We start from the raw sequence: 22,172 nt of genomic DNA, 5'->3' as shown, positions 1-22,172 counted from the left end.
TTTGCACACAGCGATAGCAAGGTTTAGCATTGTGCTTGAATTCTTTAGAGGCTGTTCTAGGCGCAGTTTCGACTATATGCATATGCGACTTCAACACAAACTTCAACATACTGTGCAGGGCCAGTCATGAAATTTCACAGGCACAACTGCACTGCTCATGAAGAGCGATGCCAGCGGATTTACATCCTTTCCATATTGTGAGCACTAAAATTTTTTTGCACTTCTTAATAGTCAGAAGATTGGAGTCATGATGGCTCCGGGGTGAACAAACTAACAAAACAAAATGGTGGCATGGCTTGGTCACTTGACCCAGCTTTGTCTAGCTCCACGATGGCAATTATGACAGGCCTGTCATTGGTAGTTGTGGGCATACCATATTGGGCATATGGGCATGGGTACCGCCATACCAATAGGCAGTACCCATGGCATAGCCCTGATGCGAAGTTTGTTATTCTGAAAGTTCGAAAGTTGCCCTCAACCCTAAGTTTTCAATGAATTCAAGGAGCACATCAATTTTCAATATATTTTCAAGGAGTTATAAGGGCCGTTGAACGTGCATTTCCAAATTCAAAGGTTTTTCGGGAATTTCAAAGGGGTGTAGGAACCCTGATTGTGGGTATTCGATGCGGCAAAACCACCACATCAAATATTTAAGAAAGTATGACATGGGGGTGGTGGTCACATGTAAACGCTTACCTCCAGGTATGGTTTCACGGCAATGCAGAGTGCAATGCCGCAAAGCCACACTTGGAGGTGAAATTCGCATTGGGATGGAGCTACACCATACTTCAATAGACCTCCAGTGAAAGCAGTCATAACTATCAAAACAACACGATTGTTTCTGGAGCTTTTTCATATGCCAGTAATAGTAACAAGTTAATCTGATGCTGATTTGAATATTTTTGCGGGCAGTTATAGTGTGAGTTGTAAGTGTTGGTCAGTTATTCACTTGAAGACGTGGTACATGATGACACAGTGAATCTATAAATGACCCCTTCATAATCAAACAAAAGAGGGCTGGCGAAGGTTAGGCAAAAGTAATGAAGTTAGAATTATGGAGCGAAAAATTTGAAGTTTGAATTATCAGTAGGTTGTCACGCACGAGTAATCTATAAGTGTGAAATGTCGTCAATGAAAGAATTAACTCTGCTTACCCGTAGGAACTTGTAGAGCAAAAATGTGAACCACGCTGAAAGCATTTTTTCCGCTACAGACTCAGTCCTGCAAACAAAACAATGAAGGCATTATGCCTCGCTCTTCATAGCTCATGTACAACATTTTAGAAAAGTTGTCTCTGTGTGAACACGTACCTTCGTAGAAGTAGCTTTGGATGACTCTTGCCTTCTATACACTTTTCAATGAGTTCTGCTAACAGTGTCTTGAGAATGCTGTTTAAAAAATAAAAGAAAAAAAGAGAGAGAGAGACGAGAGGGAGACGTTAGTTTAAGTTTTCAAGTAGCTATATGAGACAGCAGTCACCGAATCTGTCAGAACTGTTGGTTCTGAAGCGACAAGAAGAAAATCGACTCACTCTGTACAATACTCCATCTTGCCCTGCAGTGTCACCATGATTAACGACGCAACGCTCACCCTGAAAGAAACAAGCGATGGCAGGAAACATCAAATACAGGGTGAATCAGGGGAAACGGGTAGATAGTGCCCTCCAAGCAGGCCAAATGAATCGCTTGTCTAGATTATAAATATCCAAAAACAAGTTAACGTTTTCATCAAAAAGCCTCTCCACAGAAATCTGAGTGGACAGCAAATAGTTTATGAAAAGGCAGCTTAGCAATGAAGTTAGTTAATAATCATGGGAATCATGAGAAATACATGAACTGTTCTTGAACTGCACCACTGGATTCATTGGGCATGCACTTTGTGATTTTTTTTTTATTGTTCACTAGAATATATTGCTGTATGTTTACCTCTTATATTGCCTTTACAGTGAATGGAAAGGTGAATAAAACCGTTATTTTGCTAACAGAAGACTTCTAAACACTGTGCACAGGCAATATTATCATGGTATTTCAGTATCACCAGACCGACAATGTCAATATTTTTGTCCTTTGAACTAACTTGAATCAGTAGCTTTTCAATCATGACAGCGCTGTACATGACACTATTTGCAAAACAGCCTTCGCAACATAGCACCAGCCTACAAAGCCTACACAAAAGCGACAGCTGGGAGGCACCCTCTGACAAGAAACCAGCAAGCAAGCACCCGTTTATAAGACTGAGTGCAAGAATTGAGTGAGAAAGGTGCCCACCTGTCACGCATTGAGAAGTACCGGTTGGACTCCAGAGTTCTGATGAACAGAAGAAGAAAAGTCTTGTTCATGACGAGCTGGCCAAAATACCAAAGTCCCTTCTCCATGCACTGCTTTTTCACAGCGTCGATCTGGAATTGAAGGGACATCACGTGCCACCATTTGGACACAACTCGCATGCTGAACACTCAAGACGCTTATGATCTCTCTGTATGCAGTAGCCATGTGAATGAAAGGTTAACTTAGCAGCTTTGTTAATTATCAGTTCAATGACCATTAGTTTCTTATATGATCGTGGTAAGATGTTCCCACTAGAGCTTACAGCATTGGCAATGATTTGGCAGTGATTTTTGCTTCGTTTTTTACTATGCAATGACAAGTGGAGACTCAAATGAGCTTCTTAAGGTATTCATAATCACTCTTCAAGAAGCAAGTGTCACATATTAGACAAAAGTAATTATTATTTTTTTCTAAGAACAAAGTTAAACAAGGGAGTGTGATATTACATGTTACATTTTTCCATCATTTAGTTTGGCAGTGATTTTTGCTTCGTTTTTTACTATGCAATGACAAGTGGAGACTCAAATGAGCTTCTTAAGGTATTCATAATCACTCTTCAAGAAGCAAGTGTCACATATTAGACAAAAGTAATTATTATTTTTTTCTAAGAACAAAGTTAAACAAGGGAGTGTGATATTACATGTTACATTTTTCCATCATTTAGTTTAACCTCTGTCTTAGCTGGCTTAGCATAATTTTCTTTTTTTGTACTATTACACATTGCCAAATAACGTGACACCTCTATCGCGTGCCCCTTGTCCCCAACCTGGATTGATGAACAAATGAAAAGAATTGGAGCCTAACAACTAAATAATAATGAGCAGTTACCTCATTCAACAATTACCTACACAATAAGGTTATACTACTTGCAAGCAAGCGTTTGGGTAACTACAAGAGTCATGTACTCCAAAGGAACATCCTAGACAAGCAGGCGGGCTGAACTGACCTGCATGTCCCTGAGCACTGGGTGATCCTCCACATTGGGGAACAGAACTTTCATCGTGTATGCCCTGTAGTCGAGGAATGGAATGCCCCCTGCTGTCAGGTCACTTGTGAGGTCGGTCATCTCAGTCTGAAGCTCGGCAAAGGCTGAAAAATAAGATGAGACAGGTCGGCACACTCTAAAACCAGGGTAAAAACTTGCGTAGCATGAGGATTAAATGCAAGCACGAACCAACAAGCTACTGCTGCTGAATGAAACTTAACCGGAGGTCATTTGCACGCTGTTATCATACTATAGTTGTGTATCCATTATTTGGAAATGGTTGACCCAACCTGCTGTTCAATTCACTCACAGTTAAAAACCTCAAAAGGTGGCTCTGCATGTTAAATATTCTTTTAATTTATGCAGTATGATCCACTGTTATAGGGAAGATGTAATTTGTATTCTGCCATCAATAACAGCTGATATGCAATGAAGGCTTGTTGATAACTTTTTATGCATGAACGTTTGCTTTTAGCTTTGTGTCAGTCAATTTATCGCGACATAGTTGATGAAGTATTGTAGTTGCAATGCATTTATCATTAGTTAGAGTGGACCTTTAGAGTTTAAAGTTAGAGTGGACCCTTAAAGAGTGGACCGTACTGTATGACAGATGATCTGGCCTAATTATGCATGTCCCATTTTGGTCAAATCAACAAAACTTGACTGCACCAAATCACCCATACTGTGCATGTTGTGCTGTGGTCGGGAGGGCCAATATATTGCGTTTGTCCAGCACCAGGCCTGCCTGCCTACACTATTCTCAAGGTAGGTGAGCTGAAAAGCCCAACTTCCCGGCCACCTCACAAGCCCTCCAGCAAGCAGCCTCACCTTCTTTGCACTCGCTGGCCACACGCAGCTCAAGCACGTCCATCTGCTCTTGCATGGTCTTGAGCACGCGGCTGCTTTCGGTAGACTTGCGGCGGTACGCGATGAGGATGACAAACACAATGACCACGAGTACGCCGACGCCCACGCTGACCCCGATGATGGCCGGCACAGGTACTGCACTCTCGGGCCCCACGGGGATGTCATAGCTCAGCCGGCCAATCATGAACTTGAGCTTGTCACCGACCTCCACCTGTATCGCATAATGGTAAACTTGGTGAGGCTTGAGTCACATGACAAAGGGTAGAACAAAAGCGCAACAGCGAAACGTTGAAAGCAAACTTGCAATGGAGAGAGCACAATTGCTTCCCACAGAGCAAACTGGTGACTGCACACAATGCAATCAGTGAAGGCTGCCACGAAAGGTAGTAACCAAGCTGGGTAAGCTTCTCGCAAATATACCGTAGTGGCCATCCTTCAGAACTATACCGTTCTGCCTGCATGAATACAGGTGCCATAGCTTCTTTTGGCTCAAGATCGGCTATGTGTCAATGTGTTGAGATGAAATGTGGAAAGGCCACATGATAAATGCACACAAGCATGCAACTGTGCATGCACAAGCATGCACTACATGCACACAGACATGCACACTTAGAATGTTTCCTGACAGATTGTGCTTGCCACTCAGCTTACTTCACTCACAGCAATATACTCTGCAAATTTTCTGCAGTTCTAAATACCACACAAAGCATGCTGAATCTTGTGAAATGCTATGAACAAATGTTCAATGTCTTAAAAGGCCACCCAATCAAAGAGAAGGAAAAAAAAGAGAGAGAAAAAAAAAGTACAGAAAGAACAGCATTAAAATCAGTATATGTTTTCAGCTATAGTGGTTCAAACTCCTGAAGCAATTTTGAGTCTGCTCACATAGAAATTTATATTAACAACATACAGTGGAGGTCGAGCATTCCAACTAATGGTGTTTATATGCCAGACACGTTTCTCTGTGTAGCTATAAAAAAACTTGAATCAGAGCCAAGAGGAAAGAGGGGAGACCATAAGGAAAGATTGTGACGACCCTGACACACGCTGAAGTGCTTGTTTGTCACTAAAACCTGCTCGGCTCACAGACTCAACTCAGCAGCTGCTCTTGAGGTTTATCGACCGACTTGTACACTGTCGACAAAAGTTGGCTAGGCTGTGGCACTCGAAAACAACTTGCATTATCGGCTGAACACGAGAGCCGTCTCTGATATGGACATCAGTAATTCAGGCCAGCAGACCTAGTGCAGTTGCCAAGAGGAGAGGCTTCGTTGATGGTTCAAGGTGCGCAGCGACGAGCTTTCTTTGAGATGCCACAGCTCTGTATGTGATCACCCGGTGCAAGTCGTTGAAAAGGCAAGACAACTTAACTTTTCACATCTGTCTTTGCAGGCACAACGCCATCTCATGAAGTCAATTATAGGTTTTGTCAACATCAGAGGGTGAGTCAACATTCCAAATGCTCTTCTTGCATAGCTAATCAAAAACATTGCCAGCCTTTAAGCACCTAGACATAAATTGACAACTTCAACAGCCTATTATTAACATTCACTCTAATTTTGAGCGATCACAGAATATTTACACAATGTAATGCTGGTAGCAAAAGTTACTGTAGGAATAAGTTGCTCCTAAGCTTCATTGGTGCATCATCATACATTGTGTGCATGTTTAAGAGACTAGCGCTGCATGGATGTCATTTTTCTAATAGTATGCAAGCAGGTTTGCATGCTTTTGCCGCACATGTGCTCATTGCTCAGGAAATGCATTAGATGTCTGTCCTAAGGAATGTCCTGTATATTTATCGGCTAGCTTGATATGTCCTTGCATTCGACATTGTTACATAACACATTGCTGCTAAATTCTGTCACCCGTGGTACCATCTGGTTGGAATGAAGTACAACCACGCTTAAGGTTCGATTATTCAAGTCTGATGAAATGTTGATGCATAAGTACTTGCTAAATGTGCAATGGGCACAGCCTTTGTTTGTTTAAACGTTCATTGTTGCCAGTGGTGAACATAATGTGAATGTGTGCGTGCTTTGGTTTAAGCTGTGTGTGTTTAATTCCCATCCAAAAGCATACAGTTCCACCAGCTACATACAGGTCTTGATGTTCATTGCTAAACAATGGACTAATTTAAAACAGAAAACCAAGTTTCACGTAGGAAAAGTGACCTAGCTATACTTTCAGGAAGTGTTTCAAGAAGCCAGTACTGCATGAATGTATTCCAACGAATACCAGATCCATGTTTACACATGTTTACAGTGAAAATGAGATGATGCACATAAAGAAGAGGTGGTACAACCAAGTGCTGTTTGCGTGACCTCTTTTTTCTCTGTACTGTCTGAACCAACTAGCCCATCTGAACTGCTGTAAACTATCATCTGAATTACTGTAACTACGAAGTACCATGCAATTAATCAATTTACAACATGAAATACACTAACGTAATACCAAGCGGTTTTGCATTTTTATTTTTTACAGCTAGCTACAAAGACTATTTTTCTAGAGTGCCCATGTTATCAGTCTGCTGAACGCTCTGTGTACCTTCAAAAATGTTACAGGGGGAAAAAAGTTAGTTTGGGAAAATTTGGGAATTCTTAAGCTAGTAATCATGTCTAAACATGCCAATAAAATACTTGATTGCATTATGACATTGGAAGCTCCACCTTGCACCTCGCATACACACATGGCTTTGTTGAACTTGTAATGCACCACTTTGGAACAACATTTAAGTATTCTGCGCTAGTTTAGACTTAGTTTTTGCCTGCAGTACTATCATTAGAGGTGCTTTGACCCCAGCCACAGTTTCTTTACAGTTCACTAAATTTTTAATATTTTTTTGTTTTTGTTCGTGGTATTTGAAATACATAATTGCCAGTTGTGGTTTCCAGCAAGATTGAAGAACTTGCGTGTATTGTGCGTGAGAAACCCGGCGAATTTTAGCCAGCATCAGCCCCGAGCTTTTGCGTCTTATTGAACCTGCCTTAGTCATGCTGCCATTACGCATACACTTACACAGAGACTCTACTTTATCAATAGATATAGACTTCCCGCAAAGAACCTTCCTATTCACTGAAGAAACCTGCATCTATGATCCAATAAGTCACATTTCCTGCTATGGTCAGGTCGGTGAAGAAATTTCATTAGTTATTGAAGCAGGGCCCAATGGCTACTACTTGTATTGCCAGATAAGAAATTTCCTCTCTTGCCCATACCCTACATGCATCCAAAAATTTTGAACCAAGCTGTGGATCAGTTTTCCTTCTGATTGCAAACTTGCAGTGATAAGAAATGAGCACTGGGAATATGAATGGCAACAAATTTTGCAGTAAGAATACTTTAGCTCTTACTCAAAATTTGGATGCTTTGTAGCAATGCACCAAGAATCTGTCAAAAACCTACAGGCCACTGCTTTCACAACCAAGGCTGTCGACAGGCTGTGTTGCGCAGCTACTGATGCCTTAACCATATGCAACTACTTCCACACGCTGCCACTTTCATCTTGTGAGGCATCCAGTGTAGAAGATATTGTGGGCCTATTTTAAAAGTTCTGACACTCGTGTTAACTGTTCTTCGCGTCTACCGACACTCCGCATGCACTCCACTCCGTCTACCAGCATGCACTCCGCTGCTCAGTTATTTGTTCATTTCCACACCATGCCACCTTAGGCAGACACACGGTGATGTGCAGTGCATGTGTTTGTGTGTGTGTCATTATATGACACTCCTACAACGTTGAATCTCTTGCACCTGGCATAAACTGCATTACTTCAGCCTCTTCTCAATCTTTTAGTTCCAGGGGTGCTACAGGAGCTCACTATGCGGTTCGGAAAGCTCGCATGGTTACAAATGGAATGGTCAGTACGCTTGTAACAGAGGTTGCACTTTTATGCGAATATTTGTTATGTACGAATAAAATCTTTTGTTTTGAAGTGTTTGTGCTGCTTTCTGCATTTATTCAAGAGCGTCTGGTAGCGAAAGACAAGTCTGTGCTGGCCGGCTGTATTTGTATTCGTACTTGCATTTTTTTTAAAGAAATAACAGTGCGACAGCAAGCAAACTGCAGAGTCCAAAGCAGTGCAAATTCTGTTCCTTTACTTGGCATATTGAAAAAGTTTACCTCAGCGATGTTTCTCAATTACTAAGAATTGATACTACCAGTCGGCACTAGTGTTATTGTGTTGGAAATATACTCTAAAGTGCAGTCGACTAGAATAAAAATTGAAGACCTAGACAAGCACGCCCTCATGTAATAGTTGAGGCACTCTCTCTGCTACAAGACCCTGCACTACGCTGGTGTGAAAAAAATTGCACAGGTTGGTTCAAAAGCCGACTACATTTGTTTATTTCAATAGCATTCTCGTGCCTACAAGAGGAGCCATCGCACTATGAATATGAGGACGCAATTCAAAAACTATATTAATTTTCTACTGGCTGTAGGTGTGCTCCTCTGAAAGCGTTAGGAACTGACAGGAATAACTAGTACTTCTAACGGGCAATTACGCAGGTGAATAAGGAAAGAAAGAACCGTACGACAAAAAAGGATCAGGATGAGAAATCATCAAATGCTGATGTGGAAGCTTTCTTGTCTGTTGTTTTTATTCCACCACAAGACATTACTCATGCTGCAGGTTACTGCAAAGTCTAATTTACATCTGCAAGTAGGTATGATGAAGCAAGCACTTGCAAATTTTTTCAGACCCACTGGAGTTTTTCTTTGTGTACTGAAGTGACAATTCTCGTCTGCATTGTGTGCTAAAGTTTGCAGCAGCTGGGCCACATACCTACAGCCTCGTGCTTAGAAGCAAGTGCCTCAATCGTCTCTTGTATGATAGTACAGTCTGAGTAAACAGACTATAACTGGTAACTAAGCCATCAATTATGGGCATTCCAACTCAATGTTATGCACCAATTGTACGAAAACCTAACATTTTCAGGTAACTTCAGTTGCAAGGCTTGATTTTGATTCCTGTAATCTGACATGCTCAAGGATATCATAGGTGTGCTAAGTCCTTCGCCAAATACTATAAAGGTGTTCTAAAGTTAAGTGCCTTATACTATTTGTCACTGCTGATACATTATGTTCTTGACACGTGGAAATGAAGTAAACTTTTTATTCACTGGCTCATCATTACTTCAACTTCTCTATGTTGTGCTGTGTTTCTCACAAAACTGACAATGGTCACAAAGCCATGAGTGCATGCATTCATTCCATGCAGGTTCAAGGAGTGTGTTTGCAGACTAAAACCAACATCATTTTCTTGTACTTTATTGAATATGAAAGAGCAAAAAACAGGACAAAAAACATGCACACAGGTATATAGGAGAACGTAACTAATGCAGACAAAGAACTAGGACACCACCTCTGAGACACGGTCACATCGTGTTGTAGAGTTCAGATACCAAAATCAGTCGCACTGTACTATGCCTTTGCATGTTTTGATAAATGTGCCGCAAAATGTTGGAACTTGATGGCCTTTATCGGGTGACCCGAGTGTAGATTGTGTGGCTGCGTAGACGCCAGCTGCAGGAGCCTCTTCGTTGAGGATGCTACCACCTCGTTGCCAAGACGATGTCTTTACCTGTTTTACAACCCTTTTATAGAATTATCCTACAGTGACTCAAATAATTGCCAAACTTACTTTTTTTTGTGACCAATCTCTCAGCAAATCATTGGACGTGTGTCTTGTCACAGAAACACTGTCCATACAGACCAGAGAGTATTTGAGTGATTACCACAATTGTACAATAACGTACCAGACTGCTACACATCTTACAAATTTGTTACAGGGCCCTGTCAGGTGTCACGATGAGTAACAATAATGAGCAATAGAGTAATGCTTTCAAAGCTGCACAACAAACATCTCGCTAGATCTACTACAATAGGACAGGAAACGTTCATTACTTGGTCAAAAGCTAAAATTTGTTCCAAATATTGTGTTTAACAGAATTGACAGAACCAGGTGTACTAACAATAACAATCACATCAGGAACTCATAAGTGCCAGCTAATCATTGTTTGTTTACAAACAAGGTTAACAGTATTAGTATAGTATTAGTATTATAGTAGTACTATAGTATGCAGCACATGGTTTGCATTCTGTGCCGTGTAAGACTGGCGGCATGCACCACTACCGCCCACATTAAGTGCAGTGCCTTCATCTCTAATCAGTTGTGCTGATGGGCGTGGTTGAAGGGATCGTGCTGTTGTAGTGGAGCCAACCAATCATGAACTGGAGATTGCCACATGTCACCTGGAACAACATTCACCATCCTTTCACTCAAGTCACTGGCCCAGCAAATCTGCCAAGGCTGCATAAGCCGAGGCAAGCATCAACCACAGTTCCCAAGGGGCTACTGCAGAGAGAGCAAGGTTTCCAGCTTCCATAAAGTCAAAAGAACATGTGGTGTGACACGTGATTTACAAAATAAATGAAACAGTTAGCAAATGTCACAAGTCAACAGAGGAAAAGAATGGCGCATAAGAATGAAACTAATAATGGTGCCACAGGGGCAATTCCGATCAGGATTGAGCCCAATCGGGATTAAATTTCTCAACTGCGATTGGCTCCTTTCCACAAGCTGTGGAAGGGGGCCAATGGCAATAGAGTAATTCAATCTCAATATGGCTTGATCCCGGTTGAAAATGTCAAGTGTGTTTGGAGTATAAGGGAGCATGTGCCTGAAATGAGAAGGAAAAACAGTTGAGGAAGACGCGAATTGAATGCCTTGGTAGAGGTTACTGACGGTCCGGAAAAGGCTGACACCTGACAGTCTAAGAGAAAGCTGAATTTAGGTGCCCGCTGTTAACACAATGTTCAGTCATTGTGTCTGAAAACGGCACTGCAAATCTTGCAGCACATTAAAAGTGAGAGTCATACTGTAGTTGTAGTATGTCTATGCAAATCCTGCTTCTGTATCAGATGTGAAAAGAAAGAAGAAAAAAGGAAAGGAAGAAAAAGAAAAGAAAAGGGGTTAAGGCTAGTACAAAGAGCCTTCTGGTGCCTGCTTAAAATGCTGGGCGACAATTGTTGTCTGAACTTGGTGAAGGCTTATTTACTCTTCCTGCAGCAAATTGACAACTTTTGGTTTGTGTGTGCACACTTTTCCTGTACCACAGGCAGAAAACACCTTAAAGCCTTTGTGCAATGCCAAAGTCGTTACTTCCATATCTATATTTTTTCCCCACACATTTCAAGTAATTTTCTATCCTACACTCACTAGACAATCAAATAAATATTCAGATGAAATCAAAATTAAAAGTAAACTTTGCAAACAATGTATTGATAACCTTTCATGCCACAGTAATGTGCTGTGGTTTAGTAACAGACAGAGAACCTTTTTACACAGGGTGTCTACCAAGTTGACATTTCCAAGTACCCCGAGTTTCCTGAGTGTCAGAGAACTTTGTTTTATGTCAAGATGGGCTGACATAATGTCACCCGATGCTGTCACTCTTTAGTAAGCATGTTAAAAAAAAAAAAAAAAAATACGACTTAATTCAGTTTGAACAGTAAGGAGTAGTGTTTATTGTATTCAAGAAGAAAACAGAAGAGAGGGGCACGTAAAATGCACAGCGAATGAAATAGCCTAAAAAAAAAAATGGTAATGCCCATTGCAAATCGAGTCGAACATTTTCAAGTACAAATAAAAAGAGATGCATGCAGAAGCAAAATATTTTAGAATGTGAGCCATTTCTATCAACTGATAGCAAGCTCATTGGTATGAGGCCCGAACTTTGCCACAAGTGAGATTCTCTCTCAGCAGCTGGAAAGTCAACCTCAACTGTCCTGACATACTCTCAGCCCGCACAGAACGCCTCAGTGTTGCCTTTCACTGCTTTAAAGAGTTTATTTTGACTTGGTTGAAGGACACCTGCGTCTTGGCATCAGCCAACATTTTGTGAGGTCAAGCTCCTTCAAAGAAGCGGCGGCACATTTACTTTCCCGTTCCCTCCTCAAAGAGTCGGTTCTGTTCTCATCCTCCTTCTACTCCGCGTTTGGCCCACGGACCATTTGAAGCAATCCCTTGGTCAGCAGTACAATCGACTTCCAATTTTTGGGACTCCCTAGGGGGCCGCGAAAAGATTAAAAAAATAGGTCAAATCGAAAAAATGAATGCATGTCTTTTATTGCCCTTAACGGCTCAAATCGCAACAGGCACACCCGAAAAAGATCAGAAGGCTTGCCAGTACACTTATTATGCATATCCATCCTCATACTGGAACAAGAGATGGCAGGAACACGCATGTATAATTAAGGAATACATACTGGGTTCAGTGACAATTGCCCCTTCTCACACTTGTTAAGCTTCACCGCAATACTTCGTGTATGCTTCACCGCGTAACATTGTATCGAGGCGAAGCTTACTTTCGGAAACCAACATAATTCAACGCATTATGCTTCCCGAGCTTCGAAACCATTGGCGAAGATTACAAAGCCTGAGTCGGCGCCATTGCTACCAGTGGCGAATTGCTAACAGTAGCGAACGTCGAAGTAGCTAGGCCTGGCATTGCAGCAGTGGTCGCTATGGCTGCCAGTGGATCTGCGTGCGAGAGCGCCTGTTCGATGCGGCGAGATAGTCAAAGTGGCAGTGGCGGTGGCTTTACTAATGCCGTTTCGGACCTGCGGTCACGGCGAAAATTCCGGAAAATCTGACGGCGAAGGGTTATATCACCCGAAATTTCATATGTTCTTGTGCATCGACTCTACGGGGTACGTGGTGGTGCCTCGAAGCCGTCCGAATTACCGGGCATGTCCTAAAAATCGGGTGTCTGGAAAATCGGTTGTTGACTGTAGACTGACAACACCTCCAGCCGACGAGACGGCGTCCAAGACGGTTCGTTACGATTCCTCTCTGCTATTCAAGCCAGCATTTGTGCAACTTTCATCCCCTTTCAATAAAATTACAGCTAATCTTCCTTGATACAAGCACAAACTCCCCGAGTTTTCCCCTAATATTTCCAGACTATTTAAATTCCCTAAGAATTCCCCATTTCCCCAGTTGATAGACATGCTGGTTAAAGTACAGAAGCACAGTACACATTTAGGCTGAAAATAACAAGGGGGTGGAAAAAAAAAGGAGGAATACGAACTGTGTCCATGTAACCAGCAAAATGGTAAAAAGAAGAGCAGGAAGAAGAATGGAAAGAAGTGAGAAGAGAAAGGATGAGGGACTGACTCAAAAGAGAAGTACGTACCACGACTTGTGGGATCTGGTTGCAATCAGAGAAAGGATGAGGGACTGACTCAAAAGAGAAGTACGTACCACGACTTGTGGGATCTGGTTGCGATCAGGGTTCCCATTCCTGTCCTGGGCCGGTGGTTGGTCGGTCGGCGGACGGCAGGTGAGCTGCACCCGCGACAGCGAAGTCACATTACAGATGCTGGTCCCAATGCGCACAATCACATCAGACTCCTGGCATGCCCTGTCCAGGTTGTTACCCTGCAATAAAAAGAAGTGAAAGAGAAGGGACTGTCAGAGAGGCAAAATGAGAGAAAAAGAAAGACTGGAATTACAGTAAAGAATGAAAAGAAAATCCAGGGACACCTAAACACTTATTATGATTTGTGAACGCGAAAGCATTAATATCCAATTGAAAACCCTGAGCTGCCCTTCGAGTCTTGCGCTTCGAGTAATGTTTTCCAAGTTATGCTATCCAATTGGCTCGGCTTATTTTTTTTCTACAGTCTCTATGCTATCCTGTTGGATGTAGACCAGAATCATTTGGACAATATTGCTGAGAAATCAAAGACGTTGCATTCCATAGACATCCTGTGCGACAGGAGACTGAGGAAACAGCAGCGGCCACCAAGGCCGGCAGTTGAGCGCAGCAGCTAAGCGCAGTGGGGGCGAGCGAGAGCAATATGGACCAGCACCGGCTTCTGAGAGCGAGACAGCGGCACCACCACGCACGCGTCACATGACAGCCCCACCGACAACAACCTGTCTTGCCCCATGGTGTCGCATTGCCTATCTGCTCAGTCGAGGTGCGCTGGAGATGTGGCGATGTTCTCTGCCCTCATGCAACACCTGGCACGCTACCACGGCAGCAGGTGTTCTGTTTCGCCCACTCTGCTTCGTCCAAGCATGCACATGACATGGAATTGCAGCTAATGGGAATTTAGGTGCTGTTTCACGGCTACAGACGCCGGCTTTCTTGCTCAATGGGCCATTTGATGTTTTTGCATGAAAATAAAATTGATGCCGCAGTAAGTGTTAGCTAAAATACACAAAGTATGAAAAGTTGTCATAGTAGCCACTAACTGGTAATGATATGATGATCAACTATAGCTTGAGTGAAAACTCTAAGCCTCTAAGAAAACTGAGTTGGCGATTCGTCGCAACTATGTCTTAACGTGGTACTGCTGTATATATGCTTCACCCTTTCCCTGACAATGTCATAAGTTAGGGGTGCTCTGACCTATAAATATGGTTAACAAGGCTCACATTTATTTATTACTAAGGTCCAGCTCGTACCTGTGACGGAACACGACTTTGCAAACACCTCACATTGCAGCAAATATCATTGCTAACTTTATTACCTCACCTCCTTCTCTACAGTGGAGGCTGCAAGTGATCACAGGTTCACGATGATGAGTAGTCAGGTTTAGGTGAAGATGCTGCCTACACGATTAGGCTATAATTTTCCATAAATACACAGACCAAAAAATGGTTTGTCAACTCCAAATATCCTTCCATCTTTTTATATATACAGGAGCCTGCAAATGTTGAAGAAACTGTTTACAATGTCATAATACTTTTGGACAGAGATGTTTGACTTGCATAAGCTGCTGATCTATGGTTATGGCACACTCCATGTTGCATTCCACTCACATTGATGGTAAGGTAGTCACTCTTGTAGTACTTGATCTGGTCCTTCTCCGTGAAGGGGAAATACTCAGGGTCTGGGAACATCTGGAAAGGTGGGAAGCCCTTGGTGGACCACAGATTTCGCACTTGCTCGACGGCGTCCATGCGGAAGCCGTACTCGAGCTCCACGGGGACGTCTGGGTTGCCTCCGAACGAGAGCTTGTCCTTTGGAACCGCCGGGCTCTTGCATTTCATCTGCTGGGCTGAGTCTGGGATGCATCTCTGCGTATTCATTAACACGACAGTCAGGCAGGCTGACAAAGCATAAATAATGGTCAAACAAGTTGCGAGTTTAGAGGATCTTAAAGCAAGTTCCCTTCTGTCTTAGAAATTGTGCTCTTCTTCACCCACATTTAATAAAGCAGCCTTTTAACCAGCCTTTCTTATCTTTTTTTATCTGTGTAGCATTATTTTCAACTGCGTTCATGTTTTAAACACTGTGAATTTTTCTTAAACACTAGGGAAGTTTCATTTTTCCTAAAAAGATTAAATGTACACTTTACTTGTTTGCACATCATGCTTACAAGGCCATCAGAAGCACCTAACCAGAAGTGGATGCTGTATTGAAAAGTCAGGGAAAACAAGTTACCATGCTATTCCTGTTTGCTGTCAGGATCATGAAAGCTGGACAATTACTGTAGGAACACCATTGTCACTGCAATGCTGATACTGCACACTCTGCCACAACTCCAAGCTTTTATTGTTTGCCCCTACCTTTTAAAAGTCCTAAGCAGCACTGACTATATTCAACTGTGCTTTCCTATTTCTAACAAGCAGCAAGTTGCGACTACCCCTGCTTTTGCGTTAGCACATATTTCACGCACCACAAAAGCAATTAGGGCCAATAATCACTCGCAAAGCCAGAAGAACGAGAGAGGAAGAGGGGCTAAGAGGGGCTAAGAGGGAAGAGGTGTGGCCACTCACACTGTAGTGTTCCTCGCCGTCGAGAGTGATGTACATCATCGGCTCCTGAACTGCGTTTAAGTTTCGCCCCTTGACAGTCACTGTGATGCCGCCACTGTAAACAAAACAATTCTGTAGTCCTCACCTCCATGACCAGGTTATTGCAAAACAAATCTGAGACCATGGTTGGATGTCTGCGCATGGCAGGCTACATTCACACAAATCAATATATACTTAGGCTACCTTCAGCTAACATCATCTGTGCAATGTAACAATGAGCCCACAAGTGTTTTCTTTATGTTCATGACAATAACACAGCCTAAAGCAACCCAGCAAGTGGCCCTTACAAGTATCATAACCAGTAAAGGCTCAATCAGGCTCAGCGTTTCTGTCGTGAGTTGGCGCTGCGTTAATCAATATCAACGTGGTGTGTGGCAACAAACCAAAGAGCTGAATGCTGAAATTTGGACATGCCAGTACTGAGCGGTGCAGATTCATTCAACCTCAACCGGTGCTGGCAGACATACTGAATGTGGGTCGTCTTCCGACATTTCAACGTGATTACAACTAGAATGTGCAGCTGGAACTTGAAAATTTCCTTTCCAGCCCACATTTGTTGAGTTTTGCTCTCCTTGCAAGTCTGTAACCTAATGAGCTCGTGGCCTACCAGAGTAAGCCTGTGGCCCATAGGATTTCTCACCTTGGAATTCCTCGTGGGACGCTGGAGTGCCTGGCAGAGCCAGACTCCACCTTCTCAATCTCGGGATCCTCAACGTAGAGGTAGATGTAGTCCTCAAAGAGACGCAAGCCCTTGTCAAACTTGACCCGCACCTTGCCCTCATTGAACGTCGTCGATGCACTGGTGTTACAGCTCACCACGTTTGGCTCCCGCCTGCCAAGTGATGAGAAAAATCTTTCATTACCGACGACAACACTCTGTGCTTGGCGAAATCTTCAGGGCATAGTGCTCCGTTAATAATGTATCAATGCAATCCCTCGAATAATATGGTGTTTATCAGAAGAAAATAAAAGTGTGCACAAACAAATATTGCAGCACAAGATAAATTATACATCCTCATAACAAAGACAGGCACCAGGAAACAGATCTGCATGCAAAGTCATAACTTACGTGATGATCTGGCAGGGCATTCCCCCAACAAATGCTTCAGCATGACTGCCAGCGTCCATGTGTAGACCCCAGATGAGCAACCTTGTGCCTCCAGACTTCGGCCCCTTGCTTGGGTTTATTGAGGTAATTCGTGGGTTCTGCGAGGACAGTTGAAGGAAGCGTGTATAGATGGGAGGTGACCTCTGCAGGCTGATGGTGCACAGACACTTGTGAAAGAGATTTTTCGAACTATCTTTAGTGAAAAGCAACTAACCGCAAATACCGTCCCTTCTAGGCATGCTAAAAAAGCAGAAAAAGGCACTGACCACGAAAGAGTAATTCTGCTTCGACTTGGCCGTGTAGTCGTTGAGGACCTTGACAATGACGGGTCCCGAGATGGTGCCACTCGGGGGGCTCGTCGTCAGGTTTCGAGGGCTCTCGATCTCACACACAATTCTGCGAGGAATGAGCACAGTATTAGGTCTCTTAGTTATGATAACTACATGAGATTTAGCACCGAAAGGCCACCTACTAACTTGCCACTCTAAAACTGGTAGAATTTGAAATTTAAATTCTTTATATGCATATCAATTACCCTAGCCATACATCAGAAAGGAAAATAAACCATTCTATTCATTCATGATTGATGCAAATCAAGACATTAGCAATGAACAAAGATGAGATTTCTTGTGACTGTTTGCATAAGCAATACTTTCATTGTGACGAACGCTACAGCGCTTGCCTTGTGACAATCAACTGAGATGATGTGAGTCTTCAGAGCTGCTATACTCTTTAAATACATGTTGGCTAACCTAGTAGTCTTGACATACAAGTCCTTGTGGGGGACGCAGGGAATTTGGGCAAGGGAGACTCCGTTGACCTCCTTGGACACGTGAATTCCATTCTGGATATCCTGGAAGACTCGGCCAAGGTTGTAGCCCTCGATGGTGATGTTGGTGCCCCCTTCCCAGGGCCCAGATGTTGGGTAGATCTGAGGTGCAAGGAGCGCAAGATTGAATCAATGAGATTCTGGGGTTTTACGAGCCAAAACCACAATATGCTTATGAGGCACGCATCAGTAGAGAATAGCAGGTGGACAGAAGAATGCGTGACGTGCCTTATCAAGCATAATCTCTTTTCTGTAATATGCACACATTTCTATAAGCCTTACAGTTGATTACAAGCAAATGCTGGTAAACAACTGGTGAGTATCATGAAATTTGTGAACCATGTATTGGTGAGACTAAAAACCTGACACAGTGTTTGCAACAATGCAAAGCAATTTGAGAAAAAGAACAAATGCCTGTTTATTATCAAATGCACACTTGACAAAATGCATCCAGTCATACAGGTTCAGAATGCCTATAATTTCACTGATGCTGACAAACATGCACAGATCTCACAAGCACAACACACCCAAACCTGCCACAAAACGATGCCTTTGCCCATGCTTCTACTCCCTCATGTGAGATTATGCTACTATTGGTTTGAAGAGCGTGGAAATTATAAACAGCAAGTACTTCTTTATTTTTTTACTTTATAACTTCTAAGCTAGTCACAACTTCTCACAACGAAATCAAAATGAGCTGTTTCTATATATGGAGGTGCTGCAGATGAACAGAATCACTACCGCCAATACTCATGGAATCACAGGCAGGGAATCGGGGACTTCTGTGGTAAACTCACCCTGGTGATTTGCGGATCAGGGCAAGTCTGTGTGCGCTCAAGCCACTTGGTGGCGTGACCGTCACACTGCTCCTGCACCTTGCACGAGTTGCTCTGCTGGCACCAGCCGCATGCGTACTTCTCGGGAAGTTCCAGGCAAAGGCCGCAGTTCTCCGACATGTTCTCGCACCGGTACACGAGAACTGCGCATGACACATACACATCCACCACCTTTAGCCCACCTGCAATCTGCATTGTTCCTTCAAACACCCTCACAAATACATGCAGTACCTGTCAAATGTCCCATACCCACCTGAGTGCAATTGCACCCAAGGGATGATGGTCAAGCTATCAGACATTGCAGCCAATGTTCAAGAGAATGGATTGAGATTGTTTGGCCACATGACCACTGTTTGCTCATGTGGTCACATGTGACTGTGTGACTGACCACATGAACACTGTCATGAGACCTGACTTCTGTGTGACCTATGTGACTGTGGTAATATGGGAGGAAAACTACACCAGGGGAGGTATTCTCTAAGAGTCCACCTAGTGGACATGTCCACTTAGTCTGTTGTTGAAGTTCTGATTGGTTGGGCTGGGCTGTGCATCCGCAGAAGCGAGGCACGACAGCCAATCAGCACTTCAGCAGCAGACGAAATGGACATGTCCACTAGGTGGACTCCTACAGAATACTTCCCCAGCAATAAGCAAATTAAATTTAAATACAGAACAGCGAGGAAATGTCGTAAGAGTTGGCAACATAACACTGGGAGTCATCTTAAAACCAAGTAGCTGAGAACAGAATGTAAAAGCATCATGGGGGATGATCAAAAAATATACGACAGGAACAGAAAAAGTGTGAGGAAAGTAAAATGTGCCAATCAACCAACTTGCACTAGAGGCAATTAATGTTCCTATAAACAACGAAGACACACACCACACACACGAGAAACATACCATGTATATTCTCAGGGTTGTCCAGGGGCTTGCTACCTTCCCAGATGACTGCAAATGCTGCAGTGATGTTAGGAGCTTGTGTGCCGTAGTTAAACTGTAAAAAAAAAAGAGGAAAGAAAGCAATGTTCCTGGATCAGAGTGTTTGGTGTCATTTCCGGAAATGCAGCAGGCAGTTGAATGCTTTAAAAAAGAGGAGGCGATTGGATGCAATAGTTAACTTACCTGCATGTTCTCGCAATATATCGTATCTCCTAGAAGTTGAGCATTCACTTGCTTCACTCTGCCTTCAATGTTGAACTGGCACACAAATCTTGTAGAGGCAATAAAAGGCTGAAAAGGAAAAAAGAGACACAGAGAGAGTGAGATTGTGAAATTAGTTCAAGAGCGCTTTACTCTGAAAAGCAACCGCAGCAAGGAAAACCGTGCAACACATGGAAAATTATTGGAGAACGGCTTACCTGAATATTTTCAACCTTGACTTGAATGCGCTTGTTGATGCCCATTGGCACAAGAATCTCGGTGGAAATGCCAGTGGTTGCATTGATACGAGGGCAAAACCCTGGTCCTGACCGAATGCTTGGCCCCACACTCTGCAAGAAACGAAACAAAATGGATTTTTTTTTTAAACTGAGAAGAAGCAGGAAAGGCAAGGCGGTATGAGAAACTACGAAGTGAATGCAGGCATGTGTTGCTGCTCAGAAGCTGCCACGCGACCTTCCCACCTAGTGTCGCCGAAACTTCAGTTGAAGAAATCATTCTCACAGATTCACCGAATCACTAAAACAACACTGTATTGCTAGTTGCCAAAGATAACTTCTGGTGAAATTACCACTGATTTTGATGGCACAGCTTTGTGCGACAGCAAGGTAACTTTGCTCTACATGAGAACATGAGAGATCTCATAAGTATGAATTGGCATATTAAGGAGAGCTGATTTTTGCTAACTTTACATTGGCAAATTGTGCTAAAAAGGTTAGGGCAACCAAACGCTTCATCTAAAAGATGTACTCAAACTTGCATAATGAGCGATGAACATATAGGCTAACAAGAGTTCATGCATAGGAATGTTATGAGAGAGACAGCATTCGCAGTGACAGTGTAAGAAAAGGTACAACCAAAAGTGTCCATCCGCAGATGCTTAACTGATTTTCGCATGCAACAAGAGCGAGTGAAAATATTCTCACCGATACACCCGTGACGAGGATGTCGTTGCGGCAGTTTTCGCCCGTGTCATGAGTGCAGCGGTGCCCACCGACACACCAGTCGCAAGGGAAGGGACTGGAGACACACTGGGTGCATCTGCATACATCACAAACACCCAGAGGCTGTAGCTCGCATGCCAAGAACATAAAGATCAAATGCTTTTGTTCATGCTTTCTGAAAGTTAGAAGCAGATGGTCTAAGCACTGTACACAGCAGCCTTCTATAAGGCTGGTTGGCAATATGCATTATGACTGGCCCCATCACTTTTTGATGATCAATAGTTTTCTGATGTTATTATTGTGGAATCATAGCCATGAGGTTACCAATTCTAAAAGCTGTTGCAGAACTGCTGCACGATAGTAGATTGGCTTTGAGACTCTAAGGAGAGCTCTAGTTCTATGCTTTTGCCTTATATTCATCCTACCAGCATCACTTTCATCTACGCTTTTAATCACCTTTCTCCTTCCCCAATGCTGATTAAATGGTTGCACCTTCATGATGTTGGCCTTTGGATATGTATTGCTTCTTCTTCTTCTCTCATATGTTTGCTTTTTTTCAACTTGTACCTTGGATACATGTGCGTTAGCGTCAACAGGCCATTTACCTTGCAATGGGCATGCCTTTGCAGATTATGCATCCGAAGCAATGCACTGTTGAGCTGGGCAACTAGCTGCCAAGACTCTTACAGCCAGCATCCTGCCATGAAAATGAACCATCAACCAGTTTCACCAGTTTCACCAGCTTTCAACCAGTTTCACTATCTTTGGATATGTAAAATTGTTTTCTCTTGTGCTGGTTGCTTTCTTCAAGCCTTCCTTGAGAGAACTGTCCTTGGGAAAAGGTAGAAATGCAAGTCTACAAATGAGTGTTCTTGATTAGAAAATCACTCTGGTGAAAAAAAAAAAAAGCCAACTTGCAGAATTTGGCACAATCTGTGGTTTGAAAGCCTTTAAAAACCTATCACCTAGCAGATGAGAAAGCTTTCAACATGGCACATTGTGCTACGTAAGGAGAAAAACAGAAGCCCAATAATAAGCCAGCTTACGTGTTAAAACGTTGCTGAAAAGCAAGACAGAAAGAGTTTGTGTCACTGCTTTTGCAACAGCCAAAAGATCGTTTCATGTGAAAGGTTTCATCGGGTGAAAAATATGAGCAAGAGGGAGCACTCACGAAGTGTAGGTACTGCAGTCATAGAAGGTGAAGTTGGTGGCTACGAAGTCCGGGTTGCTCTTCATCCTCACAGACAACTTGGCAGTGAAATGATCTGCAGTGAAACGATA

At 42.9% G+C, this 22,172-nt stretch overlaps 1 protein-coding gene and 2 long non-coding RNA genes across 4 annotated transcripts in view; 1 reads left to right on the top strand and 2 right to left on the bottom strand.

The window, feature by feature from the left end:
• The window catches only part of PlexA (plexin A), a 97,852-nt gene that overhangs the window by 14,180 nt on the left and 61,500 nt on the right, over positions 1–22,172 (bottom strand). The window contains exons 9-27 of the mRNA XM_050170595.3: positions 22,063–22,156; positions 20,874–20,988; positions 20,148–20,279; positions 19,912–20,019; positions 19,690–19,783; positions 18,751–18,932; positions 17,877–18,055; positions 17,391–17,520; positions 17,086–17,222; positions 16,657–16,848; positions 15,978–16,071; positions 15,018–15,275; positions 13,449–13,625; positions 4,141–4,390; positions 3,274–3,416; positions 2,268–2,398; positions 1,532–1,591; positions 1,311–1,388; positions 1,155–1,221 (exon numbers count right to left, since the gene is read on the bottom strand). Of these exons, the coding sequence (XP_050026552.1) occupies positions 1,155–1,221; positions 1,311–1,388; positions 1,532–1,591; positions 2,268–2,398; positions 3,274–3,416; positions 4,141–4,390; positions 13,449–13,625; positions 15,018–15,275; positions 15,978–16,071; positions 16,657–16,848; positions 17,086–17,222; positions 17,391–17,520; positions 17,877–18,055; positions 18,751–18,932; positions 19,690–19,783; positions 19,912–20,019; positions 20,148–20,279; positions 20,874–20,988; positions 22,063–22,156 (2,621 nt within the window). The remainder of the gene's footprint in view (positions 1–1,154; positions 1,222–1,310; positions 1,389–1,531; positions 1,592–2,267; positions 2,399–3,273; positions 3,417–4,140; positions 4,391–13,448; positions 13,626–15,017; positions 15,276–15,977; positions 16,072–16,656; positions 16,849–17,085; positions 17,223–17,390; positions 17,521–17,876; positions 18,056–18,750; positions 18,933–19,689; positions 19,784–19,911; positions 20,020–20,147; positions 20,280–20,873; positions 20,989–22,062; positions 22,157–22,172) is intronic.
• LOC126521890 (uncharacterized) lies at positions 4,368–8,119 on the top strand. 2 transcript variants are annotated; one of them, XR_007597313.2, is made up of 2 exons: positions 4,368–5,463; positions 5,572–8,119. It is a non-coding gene; the product is annotated as an uncharacterized lncRNA (long non-coding RNA). The 2 variants fall into 2 exon arrangements; XR_008610396.1 differs by having other exon boundaries at positions 4,368–5,502.
• LOC126521887 (uncharacterized) lies at positions 10,260–13,445 on the bottom strand. Its single transcript, XR_007597311.2, has 2 exons — positions 13,381–13,445; positions 10,260–10,435 (listed from the first exon to the last, which is right to left on the bottom strand). It is a non-coding gene; the product is annotated as an uncharacterized lncRNA (long non-coding RNA).

The sequence above is a fragment of the Dermacentor andersoni genome, chromosome 6 (genome assembly GCF_023375885.2).
Source record: "Dermacentor andersoni chromosome 6, qqDerAnde1_hic_scaffold, whole genome shotgun sequence".
Classification (NCBI taxonomy): Eukaryota; Metazoa; Arthropoda; class Arachnida; order Ixodida; family Ixodidae; genus Dermacentor; species Dermacentor andersoni.
This window is presented reverse-complemented; position numbering and strand designations above follow the sequence as displayed.